Source organism: Ischnura elegans (assembly GCF_921293095.1).
Source record: "Ischnura elegans chromosome 13 unlocalized genomic scaffold, ioIscEleg1.1 SUPER_13_unloc_1, whole genome shotgun sequence".
NCBI classification, from domain to species: Eukaryota; Metazoa; Arthropoda; class Insecta; order Odonata; family Coenagrionidae; genus Ischnura; species Ischnura elegans.
The window spans coordinates 16,205,785-16,227,844 of record NW_025791657.1 but is presented as its reverse complement, the minus strand read 5'-3'; the positions used below and the strand labels follow the sequence as shown (position 1 = coordinate 16,227,844).

Here is a 22,060-nt window from a genome sequence, read left to right as displayed (position 1 = left end):
ATCACCCTTTTCAGCACACCAGCATCTTCCACAATCGAGTTCCCCTGAGCCCAGTATGTCAACACATGGTGAGAGAGGAGCCACTTCCTGCCAAGCTGGTCTTCCTTCATGAGAAAATTTCCATCTACAGAGATATTTGTGGTTAGGATCTTCCTCCTGGTGTTCCCGAAGTTTGTCACTTTCCCAAAGATCAGCAACCACAGTAGTTCTTCTCAAGGTGCCTTCCTTGTTGTCATGATGTTAGCAAAAGGATGCTACTTTTTTATTGTTTTCGGGGTCTTCTTGTCACGGGTAGACAGCTGCCCCTCCCTATCAACCCTATTTAGTTTACCTGCACCTTATCAACTGATTTCGCACTGCACTTATTCCTTATGTGCCCAACCTCACCACAAGCCCAGCATCGAATTTTCCTCTTCTTATTTTTTAAAATTTCCAACAACATCTTCAATATCTCTTGAATACTACAAGCTCCAATGGCGTCAGCTTCCATAGCTCGTACTTGGAAATGTCCTGTCACTGATTGCCCAGACGATTGAGAAACTCCAATGGATTTGGTCACCTTTCCTTGATTAGTGGAAATTCCGGCCCCTCACTCAAGCCGCCTTAGTCGATCCCTAATGGCTTTCAAATCATCTTTGATTTTATTCAATTCTTCATTCTTAACATCTCCAAGTCCTGCAATTTTTTTGTCCAAAGAGTCTTGCAATACATTCATATCCCCTTGGAGAGCTGAAATACTTTCATGAACTATCTCCTGCCAATTTTTCAAGGAAGTGAGCAATTGGCTTATGTCTGCTGTCTCGAACAGAAAACTTAAAGGGTCCTTTCCTTCCTCCAATAAGGCTTCTCTAAGTCGGTCTTGTAACGCAGACTTCTTGCCCAAAGTACCCAAATCGCGTTCCTTCAACGTTTTAGGTCGGCCACTTTTAATTGACTGAGTGTAATTTTTCCAGCCATTTCAATTTAATCAAAAAAATATCCCGCTTCTGACACCAATTGTTACAGGTTTTCAACTAAATAAGCTGGTTACACTAGGGAATAATGCCTTACTTTAATTAAAACACTTTAAAACAGCACGATATAATATCACAACCATTTACTTCCATCACAGGAATCAATCCTTGTCCATAAACAACTCGTTACCGAGCGATCCCACAGCGCACCCAGGCGCCACTACACTATATTCATTGCTAAAGTTATCTATGTCAGTTGTTTATAAAAAAAAATTAAGTGCTTGCTTACTTAAATTACTTGTTTATTCAAGTAATTTTTTGATAAATGTAATTTTGTGTACATAACTTTGGTGCTAACAAAGATGGAAGTATGGTTTTTATTTATTTAATGGTAAAAGTGGAACATTCCTATAGGTATGATATTTCTAATAGATTCTTTTGTTTGGAAGTACTATTTTCTATGTACATATTGAGTAATTTGTCCCATATAAGAGTCCTCATTATTGTAGGAGTGGATATTAACCTCTTCTGTACGTAGGACGTGATTTCATGGCCTGAATTTTCTGATGCTAAAGAAGGAAGGCTGGATTTTCACGGCTTGAATTTTTCGAAGCAAAAGGGAAAGTTTTCACGGTTTCGCGGTGAGTCAAGCATGCCAAGTGAGTCCCAACTGCCATTAGGGTCCCTCGGCGCGAGAGGTCTGACACTTTCCTATTGTCTGTGTGGGGATTACCTCTTCCCATTCCTGCTCTCAGTGTCCCACTCAAGGAAGGTACTCATGGTCACTTATTTGATTATAGGTTAAAATATGTAACTAAAAACGTTCATGTTGCATTTATTGAAAATCAATGCAAGGAATTACATTCTGTATGTTCTGCTGATTAGTTCCAAATTTTAAATGGAATTCTATTGTTCATATTATTCATATTTTCATAATTTACTAGCAAGTTTAAGGGACGATATTGTAATGATTTACATCTAAAAATATATGTTACTCTGTTAGCTACATTCTAAGTGTTCATTTGTGGTGAAATTTGATAGAATATCTGTTTTAACTTCTATGAAAAAAAGCCCTCGTAATGTAATAAAATATAATTCTCTGAGTTCTTTGTCGTGAGCCAAAATTACAGCGGCTATTCTTAATAACCTCTTGCCAACCTTTGAATACAAAGGTATTATAAACGAATTTCGCTATAAGTACTGATTAATGCATATCCTAAAAATTCGAAAATTTAATGTACCAATAGGGAATGTTTTATGTAGACATTCATTCCGTGTCTTCTCTTCCTGAAATATGTATGTGGAAGATGATAACCTCACGCTTCTCGGAAAAGCTCATTTGGCTATGATATAGTGCCGTTTTGCTGAAAACCCTAAAAATAATGGTAGAACTTTGTTTAAAAGTTCTACAGGCATTGCAAAATGAAAGGAATACATTGATGAACTAACATTTAATGCAACAGTAACAATTTAAAAAAATCAAAATTCCACTGACAACAATAAACTAACCGCAAAAGTACGCCGGAATGGGCTGCCTTCGGGGAAAAGAGTCGAGGATAATATTTGCCCAGTTTCCAAAGAAAGGGTTCAGGAACCTGCTAGGAAAGGTCATTAAGGGGAGGAAGCGACTACCTGCACAGTCCCAAGCCAAGAAAAAACTCTGTACGGGGCGAAAAAGAATTTCTCAAACCCTTCGCACAGCCAAAAGCAACTTCCCTTGAAGGATCTCGGCGCGAAAAGGTTAAACTCTGCATTGCTTTTTAAATAGGTAGGAGTTGTTGCTTTACCGTTCTTGTTCAAAGGTTTGTTTACACCATACTTTTACCTGTAAGGTGGGATGAGTGCCACCCCTAAATAGCGTATATCAACTTTAACTAGCCTAGGAAATTTTTCTAGGCTTGCTAAAATCCTGAGATTCAGCGTAAAATATATGTATTATTGACCAAAAAAGAAAATTATATATACGTTCCTCTCTCAGTGAAGTGGTAATTTTTATAAATCATTTCTTAAAATCTTGTAAAAGGGATCGCACTTGCCCTGTGCATGGAGCAAGTGCACCCCATGGCTGATGTGTCATATATTTCCACATGAAGTGGCACATGGGGTAAGTGTGATTTGCCCAGAAATTCAGCATTACATTGCTTTTTAAGGTACCAAATTATGTTTAACCATTCTTTAGAAATTGGCTTTTATCTAAGGTAATGGAAGTAGTTTTTTTGCATCTTCTGGTTAATTAGGTATTACACTAAGGAATTTAGTCATTGATCGATGGTGACAGTATTCCAATTTCATAAATTAATTTACAAGCATATTACAAATAGCTAATGTGTATAGAAGCTGAATAAATAGTAGGAAAAATAGCATAGAATTTGTGTATGACAAATACCTGAATGTAAACTAGGTTGAAAGAAACAAAAAATTCATTCTATAATGTAGCTCGCATTATCAGTGTAAAGAAACAAAATGAAGAAAAACTCATGGTCTTAAAACAATTGAGCCTTCAATATTGATTAATTTTTAACTCAGGTTTTAACCCGAGAAAGATAGGGAAAATGTTACCTTATCCTCCACAGCCAACCAAAGGATTAGGCAATATTTTTACAACATCTTTCCTTGGTATTTCGCTTGAATTCTTAATCTGTGGATAGGTGATACTTATTTGAGTCCCACAACATGTTCTCAGAAAGCAAACCATGGGATCACCTGATTCATTGTTCTCCAGAATTCTCCCTATATAGTGAGCAACTGACTTCTTACCACTGAATATAACCAGAAACCAATCTCCACTACTATCCTGTATTTTCTGGAGGGCACCAACTATCCCAAACGTATTTTTCTCTGAACACTAGGGATGTGGAACGAGAATTCAAGGGAAAATATTGTTGGCTCTTGTTCCATTACAATGTGTGGAATATGTTGTACGACCACCACGTGCTTCGAGAATGGAAATACCATCTTCCGTGAGGGAGGTCACATTTACCCCACCTCACCTTACTAGTTATTGTCCAATAAATTAACCCATGAAAGTACACTGGAATAAATGTACACATAAATGTAATTTACTTGTGAAAATTGTGACCCTAAATCTCTATTTTAAGTAAAAGCTTGTAATTTTAAAAGAAGGGAGTTAAGATACTTATCATGACCTTGATATTCCAGGGGTTATATGAATTTGAGGTGAATGGCATGATTTGAAGGCATTATTATGACCCCAATGATACTGTAATAAAGCCATAATAGTATGAACTGAGTTTCACCAAGAATCTTCTTGCCCAATTTGGTTTCTAGCGGCCATGTATTTTTTGAGTGATTTATTTACAGAAACGTTTCAATTTTTATTTAATGACATAGATACCATTTCTAAAATACTGTTTCATAAATATTAGCAGCAGTCCTTAGTTGTTGATTTTGAAGTAGGTGAGTTGTTATATCGGCGTTACTCTGTTTGCAGAGTGTTACAGGAGAGGGGGCAGTTAATGACAATTTTAAGTTTTCTCCTGATACAAAGGACTGCGGTCAAGATGCGGTTGTAGGCACTGCACAGGTAGCATACTCAGTCCAGCCTGCTGAAATATTCATTTCTGTGCCAGACATCCAACTGCCTACAGCCAATATTTTGGTAAGTTTTATTCTCATATACAGTGAAACCTGTGTTTTAAGATTCATTATTTTAGCTTTTTTTATATTAATGCATCGTGTGTATGATGAAAATAGGTTTGCCTAGCATATGTATATGCATTTCTATTGGAGTCTTCTTTAACCCCTCAAGCGCGGCAGGCATTTAATTAAATCCCATCTCAGCAGCCGGATGAGATTTAAAAATCTTTGCCTTTTTGGTATACTATCATTCAATAATTTATATCTTTCATAATATACGATCAGTATCATTGAAATTTTTAGTAAACTTGCGTATTATAATGCGCTACTATATAATAATTTTTCGAGCTATTGGAAAAATATTTATTGTTTTATGTATCTCTTTTTATGAACTAATGAATAAATTTTCAATTTTGAAAGATTTTTATTTGGTTTCGAATAAGCTATGAGATCTCTAACATTCCATGCATTTAAAAAATACAATTACATGATGTAATTTAGTTATTTGGGGTTGGAAATTTCATAACAGATTGGATACTTTCGATAGGATTACCCGTTTCGCCTACTTGAAAATGTACCACTCCGCCCACTTCTCTGACTTTGTTCCATTATTACCGTATCATTTCATATAAGTAATCACATGCTAATGCTTCAATCGTCAATATCCAAATATTCAAATGATTTACCTTAGAAAATCTGCTCTGACATGATTTGAAGCAATCCAAACATAATCCCACTTCACATTTTTCACAACAGTACACGCAAACTCTTCATTTCCCATGTTACGCACAAACTGCACCCCTCCTTTGAGACTTTGATTTCTTCCCAGCTGCTGGAATTGTCTTTAGGAAATCAATTATTGTGAGTCTTGGTACTAAATTGTGTAATGAGTGACGGCCAAGTCCAAGCAGTTCGTATGACGTTGGATATTTCAAAAATATTATCTCGCCCAATGGCACGCGAAATGATAAGTCAAATTTTTATACGTGTTTTTCCTGTAAACAACATATGAATTTAGGACTGCCTCATTCAATAGTCTCCTAAATAACTTCATACGTCACTTGTAATGGCGTTTTCTTTCCATTACGAAGGAATGCAATAACAGGTCCTTGAAATTCACCCCACCAATGATTTTACTATAGCCTAACACATAAACAGACTTCCGAGTCTCTTTTTTGCCTTTCAATACTATTCCCATTTCGTAGGATCCCCAATTATAAAAAAAATACCACACACAGTAAGTACACCCGATGAGAATTTCAGCACACTGCCTGAACGAACACCACACAGCATGAATGACTCTGGTGGACTGGGTGGACTGAAGCTCGTGGTTTAGAAGCTCCATCAAGAGGAAAGAAAATATCTCGAAGGGGCCCTGGCATACGCTGACTGTTTAGATGGAATCTTATCTTCGTTGATTACTGTCTAGAAAAAAAATAAATGCAGAGCGAAGCACATGGCCCCTTTGCTTAGGATGCTTAGGACTGACGAGGCGGACCAAACACACTTGGGGCTCGAGGTGACGACAAACAAGGAGAAGACGGAGAGATGGCATTGAGCTTAGAAGATATCGTATCTCAAGCTAAAGTAGCTGACCCTTCTAGACGTCTCTCAAGCAGAACAGGCGGAAGTTTTCATGGTAGAACAGCTGAAAGAAGGCGATGAGTTTTTGGACCGAAGTCGTCAAGGCACTGGTTTAAAACGGAATTTTATCGAAGCATTTTTTTAAAAACTTGAAGGCATAAAACCGCTATGAATATTTTATTGGAAAGAAAAAACATTTCTTCAAAAGATAGAGTAATTAGCTTTAATTTAACATACAATTTCTGGTGGAGAAAAATATTATAAACAGTAGGTCAGGAAGCGTGCTGGGTACGCATGACGGCGGCATACGAAATTTAAAGGGTGCGTACAGAGTATGCATGACGGCGTTGAGTGGTTAACATTTGGCTCATAAGTTGTATGATAGGAGATAAATTGCTTATCCGTTTACTCATAATTCAATCTTAGTTGCGCAACACTGCTAATGGGATGAAATAAATGTTGCACGTCTCATGTAGTAAGTCTATAGTGAATTCTCTTAGTTCTACTTACAATCCAGTAGTCTTGGCTGTTACACAGCTATTTGTTTAAGCAATATCCCTTCATAAAGTCAGTAAGGGAACTTGCCTTAATATAAGCATGGAAGAGCAAAGGAGAATAAAGTTACCGATATACATAAATATATATACATCTCATACAAGTAATTATCTCCAAGTTTATTACAGCTAGGATTTTCAACCACTTTGCAATATCAGCTTAACCTTTAAGGGACAGCTTTAAATCCCAGACGTATCACAGCATGGCAGGGCATTTAAATGGCCTTGCTTTAACATATAAGCAGCTCTCCAGGTAACTCTTGAGCGATAAAACTCATTAGAAGCCGATTTTATACGAATTGTGTCTCATTGGTCCTGAAATTACCGGAGGGTCATGAACGAAAACATTTGGTGGTCCTGTTTGGGACTGCAATGATGATAAGGTTAATTTATGTGCATGGCTGTGAAATAGCCCCTCTAAAGCCGTCCTATGGTGCACAGAATTTAAGTTATATTGCCTGAAATGTATCTCTCACTTACCAATGCACTTTTTAGGACAATATCTGTAGTGTTCAGTGGGGGTGTCTGTTAAAGTTACAAATATTAAATGGTAAGAATTTTTTAGGCAGACCCTGATTTCCTTTTAAGAAGAAAAGTATTTCATGAGGCTGTCAACCGGTTGTGGCTTCATTGAAGTCCTTTCTCCCTCATGTTGCCATCCTTGATAAATGGTGAGGGCCTAAAATGTGATAACGTTAGCATTGGTGCAGTAGCCGTAGGAATCTGCATTGTGATCTGCACTGTTGCCTGGTTAACCATGGTCGATTTGCAGTATAAAGGGAATTTTTTCTCATTGCAATTCATGTGTATTCCTTTGTAATTGTAACTGAAACACGAAAAGGAAACTTTTTTCAGTGAGCATGCCCTGATTTCCTCATTTGAAGGAGACAAAATTAACATAAGTGTACCTAAGTGTTAACTGTGCATTAAGCTTCACTGTAGAAGACAATTTCATGTTAGATTTGGTGAAATTCCGTTCATCAAGAACTCAAAGTCTATATAACATGTAATTGGAAGTTTATTCTGTGACAAATATCAGGAGGGAATGCAACTCTCTTCTCTCATTTCCATGCTGCAGAAATTTCTGTGAACCATTTATAATACATCTTATATGACAACATCTGTCAAGGTTGTACGCATTGGAATGGGGTCCCTTTTGTGTTGTCACTTCGCCAATTATGATGTATATACTCTTATCATTGCGGGTATCCAAGCCTAATTCTAATTCTCGGAGTAAGGATATCAGTATACGAGGGAAAGCTGGCAACTGCTCTGGTAAACACATGTGCCATTCATATCCATCAAGTGAGTATGGGGAATGTCCTCACCAATGAGCCCCAAAGGAATAGTACTGAAAGTATAGAAAAATAGCACCAATAGCACTGAAAATACTCTTATCTGTGCTCTCATCCATACCTCGTTCTCAATCTTAGAGAGGAGGACCGTAATAAGATTAGAATAGGGGAATCTGGCAATCACTCCCGTTAAAACATATGCCAATCATTTGCATCAAGTGAGTTACTGTGAGAGAATATTTGTTCACCAACGAGCCCTATAGGAAAAATTAAGCAACTCCCCTAAGAAATAATGTACTATAAAACTCTATTTAGTGATTATGAATAGTTATAAACTCACTTTAATTAAAATATTTGCATTCATTGCCTAATATCGTTATTTTATGGCTTGAAGAAGCATATAAAATGTAAATGTTGTGAATTACATGGCAAATGGTGTATCAAAACTTAGGGTTTGTTAGGTCCCCTAGTAATAGACCATCAAACAATTGGCAGATATGAGTGAAAGGTTAAGATTTATTTATACTCTGTGTTTTTCAACAACAAAATCATCCATCCATATCTGATAATAACAATTAAAATAAGACTTTGACTGTAGTACTGTGAAAGTCAGGTAATGGAGAAAAATTAGGACTCATTTTTTTCTAGATTATTTGTAAAGACATGATAAATAATACATAAAATGGATATTAGGGCTTGATGGAAATTTCGAAATGAGGAGGGAAGGGGAATTTTTATGGGTAAGGACAGAGAACTGCATAGATTACAACCAGAGATAAGTTAAGGTTTAAGATTGCAGGCTGCGAAATATTTCGTGACTTTTAATCACTTTTAGGGCTTGATAAAACAACAGTATTAGGGATACCCTGCTCTCCTTTTTCGGTCTTAAATATTCAAATTTACCTTGAATGCCGGAGGGTGTCATTTTGACACCTAGTATATTTTATGATTTCTTCATTCGGTTTAGGTGTTTCATGGGATGCAGTTTGATTATTACTTGCCAAATTAGTATTTTAAAATAATATATTACCTTCACGATTGTTTATGTTTTACATAATTTCAATAAATAACAGCTGTTATCATTTTTTTGAAAATTTATTGGCTCGTAAGGCAAGTATATTCCTCTTTATTTGCCGTGAAACATAAGTGTAGAGACGGGTCCAACAATGCACTTCACTTCTTCTGAGCCTCTGTGACCGGCTGCCTGGCGTTGAATTTGACAAACTGGCTTGCTAGCATGTCACGACCAGTCAAGATGTGCTTCTTGACTTGCATCAGCAGTTTGGTCTTGATAATGGCACTGTATAAACGTGTTACATCAGAGAAAATTATTGCAATACTAAATGATATTCTTGTCTTAGATGCCATGAATTGCATGTATGGACATCTAGCTTTGTTTGGAAATAGCAGTTCGTCAATGGTTGTGTGTGGTCCAGGCTATGGTAAGGGCATTTTAGTACTTCAGTTACGAAGGAAAAACATCTTAGCATGTACACATGGCTATCGGACAGAAGAAATTTATGCGTAGTCTTGAGGTTGTGTGCCGACGTGGAAGGGGTGCTCGCCAGGCTTCAAAGCGACGACACCTTCTCGTTCAAGATCCTACCTGAGAAGGAGATGGCCATTCTGTGGAACCATAGCCTGGGCCACACATAACCTTTGACGAACAGCTGTTTCCAAACAAAGCTAGATGTCCATTCACGCAATTCATGGCATCACAGCCTGATAAATATGGGCAAAGATGCTGGCTTGTAGCGGATAAAGATAGTAATTATTTGATTAACGGATTTCATTACCTTGGCGAGGACGACTCTCGTCAAGCTGGGAATCGCTTTACAGATCATGCTGTATTGAAACTTATGCGGCCCTACTCGATCAAAGGCAGAAGTATCACTAATGGTCAATTTCTCATCACTTGGCTTGGTTTTGCTTGAAAGAAAGGGTACAAACCTTTTGGGTGCCATAAAGAAGAGAAAAAAGATATCTCTGCTGGAATAAAAGCCTTCGTATTTAAATAATATTTTCGTATACCTTCTTATTCTGCATATACTCAAAGAATACTTCTTGAAACAGCTCATCACCATTGCCCAAGTTCATGGGAAACTAACTCGACATGGTGAGGATGTAATCATGCTCTCCAATTACTCAGTTGTGTACAACAAGGTACCCTTTCTTATGGCCACAAAAGTAAAGAACCTTTTGCCTCTGAACATCATATATGTTCCTTTGAGACATGAGTTCAAGTATAAAATGAAACTTCTTCGTGTAATTTAAATTACTTCAGCCTTAAAGAGTTCTTCGAAGTGTATTCATATCACAGGGCTAGTAGATTGTTTCCTTATGTTGCTGCACTCAAGTAAAAATTTCTCCCTTGCAACTTGACTGAAACTGGGCTGAAACTACCTTGAAACTCACTGCCTTGCTTCTATGCTGAAACTGCATTGAAATTGAAACAAACCAGTGGAGTTTGGGAGAGGGATGGCAGTGCAGTAGCAGTGCAATTAAGAACTCCAGCTACTCCAATGAAACTCCCTTGGCTGACTAAACTGAAACTCCCTTGGCCACTAACTAGACTGAAACTCCCTTGGCTACCAGCTAGACTGAAACTCCCTTGGCCAGCTAGACTGAAACTCCATTGGATAGTTAGGCTGAAACTCCCTTGTATGCCAGGCTGAAACTCCCTTGTTTGGCTGAATACATTTCCCCTACCCAATCCATTAAAAATCCCTTGTCAAATCATATGAAAAACAGTCAATTAACAACTTGCGCAACCCAGCCAACAGTGGATGATCACATAACAGATTTCTCCCACAATTTTGCATGCATGATGAGAGATAAAGGGTGGATAGGTGATTGCGATCAACAATAGTTATTATAACTGCAATGACCACAACATTTTTCAAGACACAATTTATTAGAACATGAAAATACATCAATAAATTAAAGACTGTTAAAAGCACATACAAAATATTCCAAATGAAAGAAGTCATGGAAGTTAGATGCTCCTGAAAAAGAGAAGAAACATGACTGATGAGAGTCACAAACGACTTAACTCAATATCAAATTAGCAAAATTGCACATGAAAAACTCTCCTTTACTTGGCTTATTAGTTATATGGTGCATTAATGTGAACCATTCAAATTATAGAAAGCAAAACTTAAATTATCACTGAGGAAGCATGCGCTTTGCATCATAGTTAAATGAAAAACGAAGCGATGACTCGTTACTTAGGCTATGTGTGAACTCCAAACGAAAACCACGTAAGATTCCAAAACATTCAGCAGTAACTAATAAGTATAAGCAGTAAATATACATTGCACTATAGCGAAGCATACCCGCATTCCTTATTTCTTCGAAAGCCCGCTCGAGCTCACTGAGTCCGGTCCTCCGCAAGATGACTAACGGACGGCGCGGCATCCGCGGCATTGATGACCGGTCGGTGTATTATCCTCCTCGTCCGGGGTATCCATGAGGCAGGAAAAGTGGACGGCAGTCGCCAACGCGTTGAAAGAAGAATTCGTTATTGGCTGCATGACCCCCGAAAAAGGAGCTTGAAATCCGTAAACGTGCCTGGATTAAAACACGAATTCAATTTCAACGTTCTCATGGCTAAACATGGAAGGAACAAACATGCCATCAGAGAAGTTAAAACGCTTACCTCCAATTATGGCTGCAGTCACCACCACCGACCTCGTTCTCCCCTTCACCTTAATTTCGATTAATTCTTGCCGTTAACAAACGTCGAAGTACCGGGAAAATATTTATGCCATCAATCTTTTCATGCTAAAACCCACGCTCACCACTCGTCTTTCGCTCCTTGCAACTTGAGAGAAATAACGGCAACCGACAGCTTGACGCGCGGGAAAAGATATACGTGTTGCCAAAAGCTAAAGTAAAAAAAATACATTGCCGTTGAAAACAGGGGTCGCGTATATGTCCGGTAGAAGGGTTCCGTATGTTGGCAAAACTTACGATGGGTAGCACACGCGCAGCAAGGGAGAAGCAGTTCAAATTCATGAGGGAGAGGGGATACCCAAATGCTGCAGCAGCTCTGTGGCAGGGCAGTTAAGACATTCGGCAAGAGAGATTCAGTGGAGTTATTAAGTTGGCCTGGCCTTTGAGCCTACTGTCCAGCTCAGTGCCAGTAGAGCTCATGTGCAGCAAGGGAGAAGCAGTTCAAATCCATGAGGGAGAGGGGATACCCAATGCTGCCGCAGCTCTGTGGCAAGGCAGTAAAGAAATGCGGCAAGAGAGACGCAGTGGTGTCATAAATTCGGCCTGGCCTGAGCCTTTTGTCCAGTTCAGTATCAGTGGGGCACATATGCAGCAAGGGAGAAGCAGTTCAAATTCAATGGACTTGCAAGGGAGAATGGCATCAGAGTTTCAGTTGAGTGCTCCTTTTCTTGTTGAGGACAAGGCAGTGCAGTGCAGTGACAAGGTTGTTTCAAGGCAGTTTGAGCGCATTCAGTGGAGTTTCAGCCCAGAATCAGCTCTGTTTCAAGGGAGAAATTTTTACTTGAGCATGCATGCATGCATTGTATTTGACTTATATTTTACTAAGTAAAATAATAGGACCTACAAATCATATCTGATAATGGTATGGATTTAAATCAAGTGTAATATTAATATAATTGATAGTAGTACTGACACTTGGTGGAAATCCTTTATTGTGGGAGTTGAAGAAATAAAATCTTGGCTTTTTCTTTTAAGTGATTTATTGTGATGATGAACTTGTAAGCATGCTCTCACAACAACTGTTACAACATAGTTGCGTATTAGTTTGATTCAACGTAGTGAATCTATTGCCAAGTATCCCAAGAAAATACATAGCACTTTTAGTGGAAATCACCCTAATCAAGTCAGATACACTGCATCCAGTGATAAGTGAAGTTTGTTAACACCTGAATTTGTGCACAAATCAACACTTTTTTCTTCATTGGCAGGCATAACAAACAGTTAGATAGCCTAGCTATGGGGTCACCTTTGTCCCCTGTCCTAGCCAAAATTTCTATGGATAATTTTGATATACTTACGTTCTCTATTATAATACCCTACTTCAAAAAGCATAAAATAATATCGATATGTAGTCAATGTGTACTGTGATTGACAAGGTATGTCATGACAGCTAATGCGATTTCTGAGAGTGCTCAATTCACAAGATAAATACATGTATGAATAAATAAATACAATTTTTGGTACAGAAGTCGAGGAGGAAGGCATACAATGGAATGTAATGGGTGTAGACCGCAGACTCAATTGGAATACGTTTCCACTGCTGTTTATGATTTTTTTTATCGTTCTGAAAGGATTGAAAATCAGATTTATTTACATTTGCTGTCATCCATAGAGAATTCATATTTTATCATAAATATTATTGATTTACTTCTTGTTCACATGGAAAATATAAGCTAATATGCGAGTTTATATGGTTTAAGAATAAATTGTACGTAATCACCTGCTAAGTTAGTTTTATTTCCCTGACCATTCATATTTTTGCCTACTTTCAGCTTACTTCTATGGAGAATGGAGAGCTGATTCAGAATCAAACAATGGCCATGGAGTCTATGACGGAGGCAGTAGGTGAGTGCTCTTAAGTGCTTGAAAATAACTTTTCGCAGAAAAGACTTGTAACGAATTCTGACCAGGCAAATGTTCGAATGCTGGATCTCAGAATTCAATCAAATTTTGTGATCTCAGAATTCAATCAAATTTTGTGATCCCAAAATTCAATCAAATTTTGTGATCCCAGAATTTGATCAAATTTTCTGATGAAATTTTTCGTACTTTCATTTTACTTTTTATTTTACAGAAGCAGTCACAGTCACCAATATTTCCATAAATTTGAAGAAATTTTTATTTTTATGAGTGGGTCGACACCGTGACCGCTCTGGGTGACAACTGGGCACTTTAAGCACGGGACTAATGCTAACCCTTTGCAGAGTGTCTCTTATTTATTAATATGTTTGACCCTCAAATGTTTAACTGGATTTGTAGTTTAAAATATTGGTTGTACATGTTACCCCATATGGGGGCTGATTCGAGGACAACTCACAATGGACTGCAAAAACAAAATTTGGTTAAATTCTTAGATCAGTTTTTTGGACACTCCACTTGTGAAGGATGTAGCATGTGAATTTTTCATCCTGCTATACTTTCTTTAGTTTATGTTCACAGTTCTGCTGGATAATTTAATCAGGTCGGCAAATTTCTAGTAAAATTTTCTTCGTGTTTCTGTGAAATATATTAATATTTCACTGAAATATTGCTATATAGAAAAATTCATAGCCTTCTATTTCTTGATAGTCATGGTACCGATAGACAAAGTTAACATGGAACTTGTTAAAATGAGGACAAAAGGTTTGGTTCGGTTTTGAAATAATAGAAAAAATTTAATTTGATACATAACGCTTCCAATTCACTCTGTTGTGCTCATGGAAACTGTGCTTTATTAGGTCAATTACATATTCATGGAAGAAGTGAAATATGGAAAAACACTGATTTGGCTAAAAATAGGCAAAACTCAATTTCAATATCTTGTGTGCAGAAGTTCTGGTTCTGGAGATAAAGGACAGTAAGCGACCAGCCCATGCTTACTTATTCTTGTTAGCTAAGATTTCAAGGCTCTAGTTTCATAAAAATTTTTCATGGTTGTACAATGATGCACAGGGCATCACCCACATTGAGGGTGGATATGAGAGATTTGAATAATTTGTATGTAGTTTTTACAAATAACTGCATGGTATATTTTTTATAAGGATGCTCTACTGCCATTTTGTGTGAAATGGTGCACTGGGGTGTTTTTTGGAGTAGATATTTGAGGTTATTATGTAATGCATTACTTAATCTCTCTGAGTTGCAGTGCCACTCAATTTGTGAAGAAATGTTTGGAAAACAGTATAAAAAATCATTTGCAACATTGGTGATGTGTATGGCATTGAACAAGAAGATCGTTTGAAGTTGCAATTTTGATATCTGACTAATGGTAGTTATAAATTAGGTCAACGAATCATATATTACATGACTAACATTACTTATTTTAATTGTGAATTTCTTTTCTAGATCTCCCAGCTTCTGAAAGAGCCTCTGCTTTGTTTGCTCTCCTTGAACCAAAAATTACAGCATCAAATTCAAAGAAAGAAAGGAAGGTGATGGATAAAGACATTGAAAAATGTGGTACCCTGCTTGCTGACAAAATAACTTCATGCTCAATTCCTGGTGATGGACAGCTTCATTCGAAATCTAAGCAAGTGTCTAAAATCAGAGGAAATAGAGCAACAATGACTGTTGCTGGGGAAACAAGTAGTTGTGAGAATCCAGACAGCATAAAGTTTTTCAGGGTCACTGACAGTAGAAAGAGTTGCCATGAGGCAGTCATGCGAGAAAACAAAGAGATGAGTACTAGCATGATAAACAATCCTGGGAAGGGTGCTAAATCAAATGAAAATTCCTATCGTTGCTTCGACTGTGGAGATGCATTCAATGCCAAGAATGATCTCATCAAGCACCTCAAAATTCATTTTGGTTCTGGCAATTTCGATATTGATGCTAATTTGACAATTGGAAAATATTTGGCCCTCAAAATTCTTGTTTCAGGAGAGGAAACAAATACTTCTCATCAGCCCACCTCCTCCAAGAGTTTAAATAAGCTGATATGTAACAAAAAATGGATGAGACAAAACGTAAATGGGCTTTTTAAGGCAAACTTTGGAGGAACAAGGGAGGAGAAAAATGTGAGGGAAGTGAGAAAAAGCTTCACTGTAGATGGGAGATCATGCACAGATAGTTCACACTCAGCAAAGAAACCTTATTCCTCCAATGAATGTGAACAGTCATTCGCTAATAAGAGTTGTCATGTCCATCACATTTGGAATCATGCGAAGGCGAAACCTCATTCCTGCGGTGAATGTGAAAAGTCTTTCTCTCAAAATAGTAACCTTGTCAGTCACATTCGGACTTATACGAAGGGGAAACCCTATTCCTGCGGTGAATGTGAAAAGTCTTTCTATCGAAAGAGTGACGTTGTCCGTCACATTCGGACCCATACGAAGGAGAAGCCTTATTCCTGCGGTGAATGTGAAAAGTCATTCTCCCAAAAGACTGCCCTTGTCCGTCACATTCGGACTCATACGAAGGAGACACCTTATTCCTGCGGTGAATGTGAAAAGTCTTTCTCCCAAAAGAGTGACCTTGTCCGTCACATTCGGACTCATACGAAGGAGACACCTTATTCCTGCGGTGAATGTGAAAAGTCTTTCTCCCAAAAGAGTGTCCTTGTCCGTCACATTCGGACTCATACGAAGGAGAAACCTTATTCCTGCGGTGAATGTGAAAAGTCTTTCTCTGATAGGAGCAACCTTGTCTGTCACATGAGGATTCATACGAAGGAGAAACCTTATACCTGCGGTGAATGTGAAAAGTCTTTCTCTCAAAAGAGTAACCTTCTCCGTCACATTCGGACTCATACAAATAAGAAACCTTATTCCTGCGGTGAATGTGAAAAGTCTTTCCCTTTTAGGAGCAACCTTGTCCGTCATTTGCAAACTCATGTGGAAGAGAAATGTTATTCATGCAATGAATGTGAAAAGTCTTATGCTACTTAACGATACCTTGTCTTACACTTTCGTGTACATAGGAAAGAAGCCTTTTTGTTTCATTGATTGTGAAGAGACTTTCTCTCAATTCATTCATGTTTTCTATCATTTAAAACAGTGTTAGGTCTTAGTAGTCTAATTAATTAGTGTTCACTAGTCATAAAGATAAATAATTCTCATTACTACGATAACCGCATGCTTGAAATCGAAAAATTTTCTCTAATTGTTCATGTAATACAACAATATTCAATTATGTCTGTGGCCTAATTTCTTAATGTTCGAGTAAATTTACTCTACTATATTGTCAAGGATCAATAAATTATTAAATTATCTTTAACTGCTATTTTTTATTGGTAGTAAAGTGTTTAAATTTATGTGGCTTTTTTTAGTGTGCCAGTCCCCTAAATTTCTGGTGTCCCCCCAGAAATTTCTCCGAACTTCCTCTGAACTTATCCGCAGAACTTCTCCCGCTAAGGACTTTTCGCGCAAAGGCCCTTCGACTCAAAGGCTCGGAGACTCAAAGTATCGGAAACTCTTGTCTCTTAAAAATCCGGCCTCCGGAAAATCAGCCCCGAATCAAGCCATACGTGGAGAGCAAGACTCATATAGGACTACTGCGGAGGAATACCTACCCCTCTGCAATTAAAGGGAAACTGGTGCTGAGGCACCAATATGGAGTTTGGAGTGAGAAGTATTACCATAGTCCCATCACTGCTCTTTCTCCCTCCAACACCTCACCCCACTATCTCTCTCCCCTCTATGTTTTCCAATGAATTTCCCTCTGATTCAAGTGATGTCTCCAACCCAGAAGATTGAGGAGAAAATTCCGGCCTGCACGCTGTTCCCCCCTTCTACCCCGGCTGGGATGACGGATGCTTGGCGGAGCTGCTAGCCAACAGGGGCATATACGCAGCTGACTGAACATTGTCCTTTTTACCCCTACACATTGCAAAATCCCTACCCTCCACCCTGACAGGTCGTGGAGTATGCAAGCCCTCTCTTTTGCTCGGGCGCTCGTGGTGGATGGATGGCGTGACTGACGTGGGTGATTTTAGAAAAATTATACAGCTGGTACTTAGGTTGGAAATGTTTCCTATGGGGTCATTAGTTATCATCATTGTTTTCTGTAATTGTTCTGATTTTGAATACTTCTACTTCAAATAGATATTGATTGAAAATAACTCGCAAATATTTTGAAAATTGTCTCTTGAGTGCTGAATTCTTGTTTGTGGAGTATTTCCCTGAACCAGCTTGTGACCGACGATTGGAGTTCCCTATGTCTGGGCTTACGTGGACAATCTCCCAGATTTAACGACGTAACGCTATATTTATATAAAATCCATTCGTTTCAACACTTTTGATAGAAGTTTGAGGCACTTAGTCTCAAGAATAATTTTCTATGTGGCATTAATTCTAAATGTATGATTAAATAATGCTTGTTTGTCTGATAGATGTTAGTTCATGTAGTGCTTCTATGTAATTTTTATGAAAATGTCAAGTTAATGATGATGTACGATTGATGAAGAGAGATCTAAAGTATATAGTAAGTATACTAGAGGGCTAACGTCATAGGAGGGAATCGTATTAACTGTTTTAATTCTGAAAGAGCCGATAAATGGCCTCGGAGTTGCGAGAGATCCATCGTTCAAGGTCGTTCTATTTCTCTCTCTTCTCCCCCTTCCTTTCCTCCCTCTTCTCTTCCTAACTCTGGGTCCGTCTCCATCGCCTCCGCGGGAAGACGATCTTCGCCTCGGACCGGTAGAATAGTCTAATAGTCTCTCTCTTATCAGCATGCGGAATCGGGACCTTGCGGCAGGGTCCTATAAGAGGGGTTCTTTCACGCTTGGCGAGCTGCGTCCTCCACGAATCCTTCGATCTTCTCTTCTGCTTGGCTTTCATCATTACCACGAAAACACTTTAAGAACATGCAGCTGTGAACAAGTGTTGAAAAGGTATCATGTACGTCAAAGATCGAAGTCTGAATGCTTGTCAGAAAAGGGAGGGAAATTTCAGGGGGGCCTCGGGCCCTTTAAATATATATTCATAAACTAAACGAATAGGCTTTCAAGTTAATAGCGTCACGAAAATATTCACTCAACCACCACGGATTATGGCGAAATTGTGAGAAGAGATGTGCTCAAATATCGAATGGAGGTTGGTGGGGTTTTCATATTCAGCATGCTAATAATATGTGTCCGTATCGATTAGTTTGACAAAGTACTGCAGCCTCTTTCATTGCAGTACTGCAAAATAGGCAAAATTGAGATTTAACCCTTTCGCGCCGGACTTTGTTTCAGGGAAATTCTTCCTCAATACGAGTCTTTTGAAAGTTTTCTTTACTCCCTTGTACGAAGCGTTTTCGCGTCAACTGAAGGCAGTGGTTCCCTCCCTAACCATTTCTGGACCCAACTCAGAGGGCGCCAATCCCTTTCCTCGGCCTCTGTCCCAGACCCTAGAAAGATAAAAAGCCCCTTCCTAGCACGAGTTCGCGGTCAACTGGCTAAAATGTTAATGCAAAACATATGAAATTATTTGTTGCTCGCACCGATTTTTTTACATTCAAAATGAATTTTGTGTTTTTTGCTGAGCGTGCAGAAACTTTAAACGAAGTTCTAACGTTTTTAGACGAATTTAATGTATTTACTAGTTCTATAATTCCGTTGAGATAAACTTTAGAATTTTGTTTGAAATTTCCTTGTTCAGCAAAAAGAGATGAATTCATTTCTAGCAATTGATTTCAAAAGTAAGCAACAAATATTTTTTTGGAAAAAACACTGCAAATAACAGTAGTTGACCGCGTGGAGAGGATAATAAAGGGTCGACTCTAGCGGCCGAAGATGGGACTGGGCTCGCGCTAAGGCGGATCGTGAGGGGCGACCGCGTCCGTGGTTCTATTGTGTCCGCGAATATCACTTTTTTCGACCTGTGCCGCACAGGCGCGGCATTCTATGGTTAGGGTAAGAAAATTCAGGACGCACTGGTGTGGTATTCGTTGTTTAGAGAAGAAAATCCTCGCCGCTCAGGTGAGGCATTCGACGCGAAAGGGTTAATATCGCCAATGGTATTTTGTCGGAAGACGTGGTACTGAGCCACATTGTGGAACTTAAAGGGGCAAAATTGAAGAACGCAATTAAATATTATCTGTGGACAGGTCTCTGGACAAAATATTACTATTCCTGAATAGGGGAGGGCGGAGAGCTTATTAAAGAGGGCGAGGTTAAGAAAGGACTGATAAAAACGTAAATAATTTGGAAAAGAAAAAATGTGAGAGAGCATGAATAGTGTAGAGACTGTCGGTGTCCCATTGAGGGATTAGCGAGTGTCGGTGGTGAAGGAAAGGTTGTGAATTTACACGGTAACGACGCGGTAGGTGGGGCTCAACAGGGAGTAGAGGGGAGAGGAATGCAAAACACATTGGGAAATTGAAATGGTGCGAGAGAGCGCCGCAGAGTGGTGCGGATTCGGAAACATGTTGACAAAAATGATTTTTGGATTTTTTGAAACCCTCTTTTACTATGAGAGTTATGTTACTATGTCTGGGGTACCACATTCCATGCTTACTTTTTATGAAAAAATTTAAAGTTAGATACATTGCGTCATTATTTCGCTATTTTTAACGTAAAAGTGTCTTTTCTGTTTTTCAAAATTTACGTATTTTAGATAATTTTTTTTCCTTACTGCGCCAATTGTAGGGTCCTTAATCGTCAACCCTTTCCTCGACGCGTTCGCCCTCTCTGGCCCGTGTCTTGGACCCTCCCAGCGGGGCGCCTCCCTCCCGAAATGTGACCGCTATGACTGTAATTTGGAAATCAATCAATCAATCCAATTATCAAAAGATGATTGTTTGCATAGTACTCCCGTCAATTGTGCGATCAAGTACGTCTTTGAATTGTGATTGTGCGATGAAAAATAACGATTTTGTTAACTTTGCTAAACACGTGGCTGCGGACCACCGGAAAATGGCAAAAGCGCTTTGGAATGGGCAATGTAGCGGGCTGTTTGAATAAGTTACGAGCATGATTTGGCCATCTGGTACCGCTCATTTGCACGCCAAGGCTTCAGTTAATTTACCTTCAGTTCCACTTAGTCTCCGATTAGATAACCTGCGTCGAGATAAAGGGTCAATTATTTTCTAAGTCGGATATTGAAGGGTTAAAGCAGTCGAACTACTTCAAAAAATCGAAAAACACCCGAAAGGTGGATAGGTTGTGTGAATTTTAGACGGTGACTGCGAGTCCCTTTACGTATTATATTATTACGCAAAATACACCTACCAGGGGTAACAACAACCTTGACCTCTTGGCAGCGAGTGCGAAATCAGAACTGAGGCTGTTATTATTGACCACAAGGCACATATTTTATACCTCATGGTTCATCTACATCTAAATAATACCCCGCAAGCTGCCTAAAAGGCGTGTGGAATGGGGTGTCAGGATACCAGCCGTCTACGTATAAAAAATGAAGTGCTCTACAAAGTTATGACTAGCATTTATTTAAGTCTTTTATGGTCCGGGGGAAAAACGAATTCCTATATCCTTCCGTTCGGCAAAACATCTCTCTTAATTTATCGCTTCTAACGGGCCTGGAAATATATTTTGTCTTTGATATTTTGTTCTACGTGTCGCCCTTAAAGACATCTATTCTCAATTGTTCAAGCAATCTAAGCTTAGTGCGCAGCCTACGAGTCTCCAGCTCCAGGGCTCCCAGCCTAATTCGCTTAACATGTGCGAAACGCTGTCTGTATGCCCGTAGCAGGTTTTGACGAAATGCGCAGGCTTCCTTTGTATTTTATTCAGTTCGCGCATTGAGTTTTTCGGTACCGGATCCCATACACTCGCTACATATTCAAGTTGCGGACGTACAATTGCGAAATAGCACCTTTCTTTCACTTGCTCATCCAAAAATATTCCCACAATACGCTTGACGAATCCTAATGTCTTCCGGGCCATGCCTCAGATACTCCTTAAATGTATTCCCCACGAGAGGTTCAAGGTTATGGTAACTCGCAGGTACTTCAATTCGTCTGTTGTCTCTAGGTTAATACCATGCACAGAATAAAAATGGTTATAGTTGGTTAAATTCCGAAAGAAATGTACCGACATGCATATGTTCAGATTAAATTAAAATCTAGAAAAAATTCGTCAACACAACTTTTCGACTCCAGATTTTAGAATATCGTTATAAAATAGCTTGGGCTGTGTTTCGCATGATCTACCTTTTCTGAATCCGTGCTGACAGTCATGGAGGAAGTTACGTCTGTCCAAGAAAGTCATGATATTGCTAACGACGATATGCTCAAGTATCTTGCCTATGATCGATGTTATTGAAATTGGACGGTAGCTGCCTGGGTCATGTCTGTTTCCCTTTTTAAATATGGGTGTAACGCTTGCAATGTTCCAGTCTAGCGATAAATTTCCTTCTGATAGTGACTTCTAGATATTATCTCTTAGTAAGGAGTGATCTGTGGAGCTAACTCCTTAGTTATT

The 22,060-nt window shown here is 38.7% G+C and overlaps 1 protein-coding gene across 1 annotated transcript; it reads left to right on the top strand.

Annotated features, from left to right (window-relative positions):
• The first annotated feature begins 13,433 nt into the window (after window positions 1-13,433).
• LOC124172118 (zinc finger protein 569-like) lies at window positions 13,434-17,466 on the top strand. Its single transcript, XM_046551523.1, has 3 exons — window positions 13,434-13,563; window positions 15,043-15,966; window positions 17,366-17,466. Exons 1-3 carry the CDS (start codon window positions 13,500-13,502, stop codon window positions 17,464-17,466), a joined length of 1,089 nt encoding a protein of 362 aa, XP_046407479.1. The 5' UTR covers window positions 13,434-13,499.
• The last annotated feature ends 4,594 nt before the right edge of the window (window positions 17,467-22,060 follow it).